Source organism: Danio aesculapii, chromosome 19 (genome assembly GCF_903798145.1).
Source record: "Danio aesculapii chromosome 19, fDanAes4.1, whole genome shotgun sequence".
In the NCBI taxonomy this organism is placed as follows: Eukaryota; Metazoa; Chordata; class Actinopteri; order Cypriniformes; family Danionidae; genus Danio; species Danio aesculapii.
In genome coordinates, this window is record NC_079453.1 from 25,695,995 (window position 1) to 25,708,099 (window position 12,105).

Below are 12,105 nucleotides of genomic sequence, written 5' to 3' on the forward strand. Positions count from 1 at the left end.
AAATTTGATTTACCACACAAAAATTATTTTGTAGTGGTATTTCCCTGAAATATGCAGACAATTTTGTGATTAAAAAGATATATGTAAATATAAAAAATATATATAAATATAAAAAATTATATATGTATATGTGTGTGTGTGTATGTATATGTATGCTTGTGTGTGTGTGTATGTGTATGTATATATGTATATATGTGTATATATATAACCATATTAGGTAGCCTACTATGTTTGGTGTGCAATCTGGCACAATGACACATCATAAAATTAAATATTCTTTATTTTTTGGTCCTTTGTTAAGACAAGATCTAAAACAGATCTAAAACGCTAGGGATTAAGCCAAAGGAGGGTTGTATAATTCTTATTTTTATCCATGATCTTACTTTCTTACAGATTTTGCTCCCTGGAGCATCTGACATCAGGTACCTCACTCAGGACATGCGTTAGGGCTTTGCCTACCGTAATACACCTAAAACACTAAAAGAATACGTCTGTGCTAGTGAGATCAGAAACGCTTCAGGTTACGCGCATTCATCATGCGCATACACCCCGCACAGAGAAGGGGCGTGGCCAGAGGTGCTATAATGTTATAGCAGAGAAAGCTAAAATACCATCCAAATGTTAATTTCCACAGAGCTTGTTCTGTTTCTGTATTTGGGCTTTTAAAGGACACAACACAAAGAGAAAAGTGCTTACAATTTAATTTTAATTATGTTCCAGAGAATTATAAAAAATATGTAGCTCTAGCATTTGACAAAGGACAGCTTCTTGAATCTCTCCCAGTTCAGTGCTGGATTCTGCTAAAAACTCCTCAAAAAAGGAGCAGCTCCAACCATAATAGAAGTAGCTGTAGATTGTGAGCCACAACCTTTGTTAAAATCTATTACATGCAAAGTTTTTAGCGTTAATGGTTTGTTGTAGCAACAAACAAGGATGTAAAAAAAGGATGTAAACAACTGGAAACGCTGCTTGGTACCATTAGCAATTTAGCTACAAATTCAAATTTATCCATCATACCGCTGTAAACACCCACAGTCTTCACCAGCGCTGCAATTTCTCTCCATATGGCTGCTTTGCTGGCGTTATCTCAAATAACATACTTGCGAAAAAGATATGTGAACGTTTCATATTACTTACACATACATAAAACCTGAATGTATATGAAAGATACTTTAGAAAGCAGGCATGAGGTTCAGCTGTGTCCTCATCATTCAATCAGAGCCTCTTGAGGGCAGGCTTTGTTGTTTTCATGTTAGCTGAGTAGCTTTAGATAATTAAAGTAAGATATATGAAGAAATAACTTAATTTAAAAAATTTTTTATAAAATTTTTACAAATGAAGCATGAGCACACATTGCTTTGCATGTTATAAACACAACCAAGCCTTAAAATACACTCTGGACCCTGGACTCTGGACCCCCAATGATATTAGAAACCTGTAACCATTGACTTCTATAATAAGATAAACAAATACAATAGTTGCATGTTTCCAACATTTTTCAAAATAACTTCTGTTGAATTTAACTGGAAAAAAAGAAAGTCAAAGAGCTTTGAGACAAGGAAAATTTGAGTAAAGGATAACAGAATAATCAGTTTTGGGTTACAGAAGTTGTTTATGCAGGAACTTTACATAGGATTTGATCTATTTAACATTCTGCATGTAAAACAAGAATTGAATTCTGTACTTATGTGCATGGAAGTGAAGACCCTGAGAGGAAATGGTTCAATGTGCGTTATTCTATTTTTAACATTATTATAATATGTGTACATTGTGTTCTCTGCAAAAATGCTTATAAATCACATCTTTTGTAAAAAGTACTTAACAAATTGGTGTAAGGTACATTAAAAGTGTTTATATTCTGATTTATGTACAGATGAACCAACATGTTAAGAGCAGTGACAGGTAAAGCGAATGTTGTGGATCTCCTAGCAAGGCTACGTTACGGACTAGATTAGATGGTAAGCAAGCATCCGTTTTCATCATCAACAAGTTGCAGGGGAAATAAAGATCTGAGTGGCTTTGACAAGGGCCACATTGTTATGGCAAGGCGAATGGGTCAGAGTTTCTCTGAAAGGGCAAGGCTTGTGGGTTTCTCTTGGTCAGCAGTGGAGAGAATTCACCAGCAGAGTTCTGAGGAAGGTCAAACCACAAACTGGGGGCCCAAGGCTTATGAATACACAAAGACAATAAAGGCTTTCATGTCCTATCTGAGCCAAGAGATGATCTACTGTGCTACAAGTTGCAGAAAATTTTGATGTTTGTTAAAGAAATGTATTACTACTGTCGAGTCAGCGTGCATGTGAACATCAGAAAATGTATCTTAGAGCAGTGGACTGGTCTGATTGGTTGTGGCACCAGTAACTACTGTAACACAATAACAAGGACAAGTATGATACTCTGGGCAGTGTTCTTCCTGAAAACCCATGGTCTGGGCATTCATGTGATATTTAGATTCATGTTATTACTTCGGAATTTAGCAAAAGCTGTGATTGTCATGGACATCTTGTCAGTGAAGCACGTTTCTGTAATCAATAGTAAATATCCATTTGAAGACAGAGGGTGCTCTCATCGGAAACTCCAAATATTAATAAACAAACAACTATGAAGACTAAGTGTTATATTTGAGTTTTGCTCATATTTTTCCTTATAATAAACTATAAAAACATCCAATGTCTTTATCAGTGCTTATAAAATAAGTTGCATGTCTTTTCAATGTAAGAAGCCACATCATCTCGCAGAAGGATTTATTTCAAACACTCAATTAAATTATGAAGTGAGCTGAAAGCAAAAAACTGAATTTGAAGTCTGTACAGTACTGTATCGCAGACTGATCATTTTCGATTCATCATCAGGTGTTTAAATTGGTTATATTTTTTTGTGAATTTTTTGCCTAAAATCTATGTGAAGTAAATGCTGCTACATCCTAAAGTATGTGCTGCTGGAGATTTACTACTGATTCCAGAACTGACAAAAGAAACAGGAAAATTGTGATTCTGTCTATCTACAGAAAGTTGTAGCTAGAGATGCATGGATCGAATATCGATTCGATACCGCATATTTAAGCCAACAAAAGCCATGAATGTAGCCTATTATAAGTGCCTAGAAAGTTGTCATGTAGGTCTACTATATCTCAAAGATTCTGAAGCCATTCTACAGTTTAATGTGATGTAGAGCTGCACAATTAATCTGAAAAAGATCGCGATCTCGATTCGACCCCCTAGATGATCTTAATCCAGCATTTCTATGATTCTGCCAATCATATTTTCAAGTTTAGGAGAGAAGCAAAGGCAGAGTCTTTTCATTGTTTCACATACATTGCTCGGTGACATGGACACCTCCAAATGATGTTGAAAGAGTCACATACTGTATTTAAAAGGTATAAATCACCTAAAAATGTCATTTTTGTCTTCATATAATGCTGTATTCGCGGCCCGGAAATCACACGTGACATGAGCAGCTGACTGTGACCTGTTACCACAGAGAGGACGGGCGCGCAACCTACTTAATGATACACCCACGCGCGTCTACTTCAGTGAACAGAACCTGCATAGGCTGTGAGTAACAGGTAATAAAGTTGTAAATAATATTCAGTTTGTGGCACAGAGTGATCGTTTGAGAGCCGCACGCGAAGTATGAACAGCACTTAGCAGTGAAAATGAAACCGAAAGCGTGCACATCATTTAAATAATCATATCGCATTTTAGAGTTATGATTGCCACAAGCATTTGATATGTTTTTTCTTTCATAGCGATCACAGAGTTGTGCATGAAAATAAATGTTTACAGTGTCAGTATAACTACTCTAGCCTATATAATGTTGATTTTACCAGTGAATTAAATGGTCTAATAATGTTGTTAATGACAGATTGCAAGCATAGGCCTATATCTCAACCATTATTCAACATCAGAATTATAAGTAGAATAGAATTATTTATAGAAACCAGTAGACCTACACATTATATTATTATTGTTGTTTTACCATATGTTTAAAAAAAAAACAACAATATTTGCAGACTAATATTAAGCATTATTTTAAGCTTTATTCTACAGAATCGTGCGAAAATCGTGATCTTTATTTTAAGCAAAAAAATCGCGATTCTCATTTTAGCCAGAATCGTGCAGCTCTAATGTGATGTACAGATGAATATTCATGTAGTTCATTCACAATTCAAAATGCGTGTCGCGTTTGACAACTCGAAAAACTCTCTCAAAGACTGTTTGTTCCTGTTAATATAAGTAATCAGTGGAGAAATGCATTTAGTTTAGCATTAAATGTGTTCATTTTGACCTGAAACAAGGAGTTCATTGCGGTTTCTAAATCATGTTGCACTGTGTCTGTTAGATCCAACAGAGTAGAGAGGGTTATTACCTGCTCTTCACACACAAAGTGACATTTTAAGTTAGAAAAGGCTCATTAGTACATTGGACAGATCCTCAACACATTGATTTCTTCCCTTTTTGTTGCTGTTTTGGATTGGAAGTGTACGCAGATACTGGAGAGCTGCGCACTATGTCTCAGTTTTGCATCAGTCGCTTCATTCACATATCTGGCTGCACAGACGCGACGTGTGCCGCTCTAAAATTATTCTGTAATATTAAAAGTTTCTGTTCTCTCATCCTTCCCACTGAGTGTATTCTTCCGAGGGGAATACTTTCAGTACTGCGAATAGTTTGTAAAGCCTGGCTTATTATGATCAAAGTTGATTAAACTAATAAAAGTGAAACTGACGGGCGCAATATGGATTGTCATTAACAGAAAATTATTTAGCCTAATATAGGCTACTCTGAAACTGGATATTTGACTGTAATTTTAACTTAATATAAAAAAGGAAACATAAGCTGGACCACAACAGATCAATGTCATAGCGAAGGCTTAAATAATGTAGCCTAATTTACAGCAAGCATCATGTTTTTAGTTAGATTGTGCCGTCTGTCATATACAGTAGGCCTATAGGTCTGTTATTTTTACTAAAGAAGACATATTATTTGAGTTTATCACCAGAACTATAGAAACTGTAAAAAAAAAAAAAAAAAAGGCATAGTATTGGGATCGGGTCTGTATCGGTCGATGCTCAGGATTTTGGCATCAGGATTGTATCTGTGGTAAAAATGGTATCTGTGCATGGCTAGGTGTAGCCTGGTAAAATTGACCTCTTTCAGGATTATAATGCACTCAGCACACTGCACAAATTGTGCAAAATTGGTTAGAAGAACAAGATGAAGAATTCAAGTTGTTTTATAGTCTCCCGATCGAATTATCCTGATCGAATAGAGCATCTGTGGGATGTGCTGGACCAATAAGTTTAAGCCTTCCCTTGGTTGTTTCAGCTGTCTCATGAATATTGTTAGTGATTTAGATTTTTGGGGTTGGAAAGATCATTCCACCATCATGAAACAGGGATTTTAAATATTCTGGAGAGTGATTTTGTGCTTTTGTGTGACACACATTTGCTGACTGCAGGTTCTGGAGAAGAAAAAAACAAGTTTGACTTACTTGAACCACTATTGCTATCCAACTCTTGCTCACCATTGATTTTAAGGAAGTAATGTTTGAGCAATTCTTCCAGTCAGTGCCACTGGCCGGATATATAAAAATGGGAAGTTAAACAAATATATGCTAATTCCTCTGAGTGAGTAATGAATGAAAAAATGTTTGTATGGTAATGTCGTACAGTGTATCCTATGCCAGTCGCTCCAGGATTTTGCCAATGGTTTTTAAAATTATGAAAGATTTTTGTGTAGTGGACATGTGCCTGATCTGTTTATTGTGTTGATTATATGGAACATGTTTTTCTCAAGACCTTTATTTAAAGAAAAATATTTAAAGACCTTATTGAAAGAAAGGTTACTGCTGACTGTGTATATTTAGGAACACCCTTAAGCAGGTCGCACACCGGAAGCGCCGCTCGGCGCCTCAACACAGTGCGCACATGGCAGTTAAAAGTATCACACACCAGATGCAGACATTCACATGATAGTTAACATGAAACTAATCAGATGGTGCTCTGTGGCTCGGCAGAGAAATGAACAGTGTCCTGAGCTGTGGCTGACAGCCGCCGACTTGCGACGCTGGTGTGTGTACCCTGATAGAAACCTATGTTTAGAATTCTAAAATGTATGGCACTGCGTGGCGCGCCGCCAAGCGGCGCTTCTAGTGTGCGACCTGCTTTAGACTTAATTAAGGACAGTCACTGCTTCTGTCAGTCATATTTACTTAACATTGTTAAAATGTATTTTTTTTTGCTTATTTGGGTTGCATGGTGCATACGTCATACGTTATATGATTTTATAGCTTGTTTTAGTGAGGTACAGTGGCCACACCGCCACACCGTGTCACGCCGCGGCTGTTCAGACTGACACCGAGTCAATGTGTAAATTTGTTTCTTTTAATGTCAGCAGTAAAAAACAATTATTTGATCTTCCATTTTATCCACAAAGTGTGCAGCTTTTGTCACTGCAGTGTATCTAAACGGGCTTATTTACTTGCTAAATAAAGTATACTTTTATACTTAACTTTGACTTAAGAATACATTTTTCTCCTCAGGGTGTATTTACTGACTTATCAAGATCAGTCTTGTACAGCCAGGGGCAGTATTGCTGCTCTGACAGCCAAGTTGGGTCAAAGCTAGGGATGCTCCGATCAGGATTTTTGCAGCTGATATTAAGTACCGATTCCTTGTGGTGATCAGCTGATACTGAGCACTGATTCTAATGCTTCAAGCTTTATAATGCTTTGAGTACATTTTCCCTCTAGGTATGAACCTGAAAAGTATGTCGCGGATGAAAGTGAAGAGGGTTGGGGAGTCGCGAAAGAAAGTGAAAGTCAACAGGGGAGGAGGGCGGTTGAGGAAGGGGATCGGTAAAATGAGGTGCCGGATCAGATTTCAGAGGATCCGGCGTGTTCTGGCACAAATTAAACCCTGCATATGGCTATTTAGCTTGTTTATTAAAAGAAGTTGTGATCTGGCGCTATATATAAAATACATTTAACTTGACTTCAAGGGGGGCGAGGTGCCCCCCTAAGATAATGGTGGGAGAAACACTGGTGTTACAAGTGATTTCCTCAAGTCAAGCGATTAAACGAAAAACAAAAAAATCATGTGCATAAAATATAGCTAAGCTCAAATAAATACATGTATTAAAGAGGCCAAAACACCTCTATATAGCAACATGTTAAAAACCCTTACAAATGCATTAGCAACTACAGTACATAGCTAGGCCCTTGCAACTTTTTGGAGAACTTTTTGGCTAACACCACCATCTGTTGAGAAGTTGTTTAAAATGTACAATCCTGTTGTCTGTTTTATTCATGGGATGGCATTGTTTTTTTGTTATTGAATTTAAAGTTAATTTTTAATATTATAAGTTTTCTCCTTTTGCACAGATGAAGTGTCCATGATGAGGTAAAGGAATGTTCTTTCAAATAAAATTCATGTTGTAAAAAGTCATATGGTCTTACCACATCAGTGACATAATTGCATTGTGACAGTTGCGTTACCATGAGATTTTAAACCCCCAAGGGATTATTATTGTACTTCATCATGTAAACACATTCTCATCAAAAAAGGGGTTTATTGAAATCATTTATTGATGAGTAAATTCTCAAAACAATATTCTTCAACCCCTGTATGAATGCCTAATGGTGAAGAGAGTACTTCACTTCAACTAGGCCTAGTGTTTAGTAAATCTTGGTTTGTCCAAGCACAAGACACACCGGTCATGTTTTTGGGTCACAGGGATTTCCATTATATAGTCATTAGTTCAGAGATGATTCAAAACATGTCCATTTTCCATCCTCTTTGTTGTACTTCACAATTTCTTCGCCAAACGTACATTTATTTATTTATATATATATATATATATATATATATATATATATATATATATATATATATATATATATATATATATATATATATATATATATAGTTAATATCAAGGTTAAAACAAGACTGTATTAAGTGATAAAATATAAATATAAGATTTATATTGAACTGCATTAATGGCACTTGTTTTCTGTAGATCTGCTTTTTTAACAGCTGTTTTATAATAAGCATTGTTTTTGTAACATTGATGTCACTGAACATGACATTAAACTGACCTAAGACAAATAGTAAATCTTCTGATTTATTTAGAGGGCATGTAGCTCATTTGATATCTGGTAAAAAAAATCTCTGAATCCACGTTGAACTGGCATTATTGTCCAGAGCCCAACTGATTTTCATTTTGCCAATTTTATGAGCCTGTTTCTGATATATCTATCTTAGGAGATATGCTATTGAAATTAGCGTTTTTTTACAGAACATTTAACAAAGATAAAATGCTTGAAATTGTATAATTACTTAGACCAGCAGAGCGCACTCTATTGTTTGCTACTGGCAACCAGCCAACCTTTCTCAGTCCCTAAAGAGGGCTCCTGCAGCGACATTCAAGCAGTGTCTTAAAAGTAAGTTGATAACTAGTTTGCTACTGTAAAGTTGATAAACAACGACCCCATCAGTTTCCAGGGTTTTTCAAATGTAGACATGTTTGTGACATCACTAGCCAACTGCCATCAACTTTGCATCTGTTTATGCACAGAGACTTTTAACTTTGATAAAGCCAGCCGATGCTTCCAGTCATGCCATTATAAACTCTCTGTGTTTAAGATCTGTTTTGTTGAAAATCTGTGATCTACAATGCCTGATTGAGACACAACACAAACACATTTAGCACTATATTTAGCAGTTTTAGACACTTTAACAGCATTTTTCCATCAAACATATATACTGACAAACCCATAGGTAAACTTTAGCTCCAGTACTGCGCCATGAGTACTAGATCTGAGTTTCCTGGTGTAGTTTTGAATTTCTTAGCCTTTGTTCTGAGGCAGAGAAGGAGCACATTGGTGAGCCATACCACATGGTAAAATATGATATTGAAAAAATGTACAAAATTGTAGATTTATTCACTTTTTTTGTTACCAGTAGGGATGCACCAAAGTAAAATTCTGGGCTGAAATCGAAAATTCTGGATGCATTTTGACTGAAAACTATTGGATACTCATTTCGGTTCATTTTGCCAATCGACAACTGCCGCTTGTTAACCGAATATTAACCATTAACTGGTCAGATTCATATTAAATTATTATTTTATTTAAAAAAATGTATGTGTCTATTTTGTGCCTGACACATTAAATATTGCATTTTAAAATACTGATTTATTTTAACATGCGAACATATTAACAACAGAATATCTTCACGTGACTGCATTGTTTGCAACAGCATAGAAAAAAAAGAGAATCAACTAAATAAAAAGAATAAAATAAATAGTCCTGCCCTAGATATTTTTTATTTTTAGATTACAAAACGAAAAACACTGACTAAATCCTTTTTAAGAACCAGCTGTTAGAATAGAATAAGAATAGGCAGTTTTTTTCCAATCATGCTTTTTTTTTTCTGTCAAATAAAAATAGCGGGCTACCTCAAATCAATCGTTCTACGGAAAATATGCATTTAATTAATGCTCTGCTTGTATCACAAACCTCTGTTAACATTTTTATTGTAAGTCATTACTGATTAAGGGCTCTATTTTGACGATTATAAGATAATCTTTGGATTTGTTTGATTCGTAGGTTAGACTATGTAGGCTATTTTAAAAATGGATATTTTATAAGAAATATTAATAACTTATCTTTAAATAAAAATTGGTTTGTTGGTTGGACACTACATCTTCACAACTATAGATTTTTTGTTGTGTTTACAAGCGGTGGCTGGCTTGTTTCCAAAGCAGAGCACATTTCGGAAAGTTTTGTTTTGCGGCTTCCTTCTCCAATTGTGCAAATAAACAGAGGTGTTTATGATGCAGATCCAGGACTATCCAGGCTATCAGCATCAGCGCTGGTTTGGCATATGTGTTGCACATTTTGGGGCTGATCAAACCGAATGGGCTTTTACATTTCAAAAACACGAGGCACATCACACTGCCTTTTTGTTGACAAGAAAAAAGAACCTTGGTGCGCTTTTTTAATTCACTGGGCAACGACTGAATCAGCTGGTCCATTGTGCGCGAGTGTTGCTGTTGATGTTGTTATACTTGTAATATTTAATAATATTGTGATATTCAAGAACAGCGACCACTAGACTCTCCTCCATCTTTTAAAGTTTTCCGTAGTCATCTTAACAACACAAACACTGCTGTCACCTCATCAGAAACTCTGCCTCTGCTTTCACTTGATTGCAGAATGAAAAATACGCGACTGACGTAAACATGCTTTTTCCGCTCAGAGTTGACTTTTTTTTTTCGTGCTCGCAGCAAAAACGCGAGGCATGCAGGGAGCATGAGCAATGCGCAAACGTTCGCGGCTGTTAGTAAACCATTCAAAAGATGCAGCTCTCAATGCAAAAATTGCGTTCAGTTTGATCGGCTACTTACGCAATCAATCTGAAAAAAAAATAAAATAAAAAAATTTAATCGTTTAACTGATACCATTAATCGGTTAAAAACGCACCCTTTCGGTTAATCGGTTATTATGAGCATCCTCCCTACTGACAACTAAAACTAAAAATACTTTTATTATTTATTAGTCATTTCTGGACTTAGTAACTTAAATTATACTCTTAAAAAATGAACTAGCAAATGAAATAACCACATTTATTAGTAAAATGTATTAGTAACATTTTATTGACACTGAACAGGTCAATGGCCTAATTTTACTAGCATTGCCATGACAGCACAGTAACATTATTATAAGATGCAGAGACAATTAAACTACATATCAGCACATTATTCATGTGAACTTTGGTTTTCCGGTGAGCATGTGCGGTTCATGCTTAAATTTGTACATATGTAGATGAGCAGAATATTAAGCCATTTTAAACTTTGACTGTGGCACGCAATAGCTAGTTGGCGTTGCGCTAGGTGTGACCGTGTGGTCACTACAGCTGGAGAGAGCGTGAAATCGGGGTGCTGGGCAATTTGACACAGCATAGCCTTTTTTTTGGGTTCATATTCTTGTCTATTTTTCTCTTTTATGTGAAAATTCACTGTATAGTATGCATGAATTGGGGTTAGCATACTATAGATAGACTTGACTTGAAAAACATATTTTTCCTCATCTACTAAGCTTATAGACCATTCATTATCTGCATGGTTTTTAGTGTCTTTCTCAGAATTATCAATGTAAAAGTGTATCTGAACTCCACCTCCCCCAAACCATAGATCAAGACAGTCATATGCTGATATCAGTTGTCCTTTATACACGCTTCTGAAAGAGGAAGAAGAGGCGAGCGACTGGAGAGGAAGTGATGACTTGAATGTCCGCGCCTTCCGATTTCTAAGCAACTTAAATATTTTTTTTTCGTCTGAACAGATGAGATGACGGCAGACTCCTTTGGTTGTTTGAAGTGGTGTCCTTGTGGGCGACTCAGTGCTGAACGGACGGCAACAGAGGGAAACAGTGACAGATAGACCAGTATTTGGAATCAGCTCATCTGTTGTGCTCAACGGCCTCCTGGTTTTCCATCAGGATGGTGAATTCGGCATCACTTTGTGCCTGCGTGTTTCTTCTGACTGCCCTCAGCTGTCATTCTCATGTCCTCCCCCGACTCTCTTTTCCAATGGGTAAGTTTCTTTTTTAATACATTTTTTTAAAAATCCCATTAGATATTTGAGTGACTTAAACTTATCTACCGTTGTTCAATAACCTAATAAGCACCACACACATTAAAGGAAAACACCTTTAATGTGTGTGGTGGTTATTAGGTTAATTTGAATTTAATTATCCATTGCATCATAAAACAATTAAAATGTATGGACCTCTTGATTTAAACGTAGTTTGAATACTTTATTATTTCAGCGCTGTAAATAATAGTGCTTGTAAATATGTTGTAATGGCTAGCATATTATAATCATTGTTGAATATATTGAGTGTCTTGTAATAATTATGTGTAAAATATTGGTACATTTATATTCTGTTATATTTCTATAACATTTTAAGAGTGCTTGTATGTTTTCAAAGCCAAATGAAAAATAAAGCATGGCATTAAAATGAATATTATGCAGCTTTAATATACTTTATTATCTTGTTTGGTTAATTTAGTAAGCAATTTTGATTTTTGTTTTGTGT

At 35.8% G+C, this 12,105-nt stretch overlaps 1 protein-coding gene across 2 annotated transcripts in view; it reads left to right on the forward strand.

The window, feature by feature from the left end:
- Positions 1-12,105, forward strand: part of sema4ab (sema domain, immunoglobulin domain (Ig), transmembrane domain (TM) and short cytoplasmic domain, (semaphorin) 4Ab) — a 59,698-nt gene that overhangs the window by 11,811 nt on the left and 35,782 nt on the right. For both annotated transcript variants that reach the window (XM_056480410.1, XM_056480411.1), the window contains exon 2: positions 11,350-11,600. In XM_056480410.1, the coding sequence (XP_056336385.1) occupies positions 11,507-11,600 (94 nt within the window). In that variant the 5' untranslated portion in view covers positions 11,350-11,506. The remainder of the gene's footprint in view (positions 1-11,349; positions 11,601-12,105) is intronic.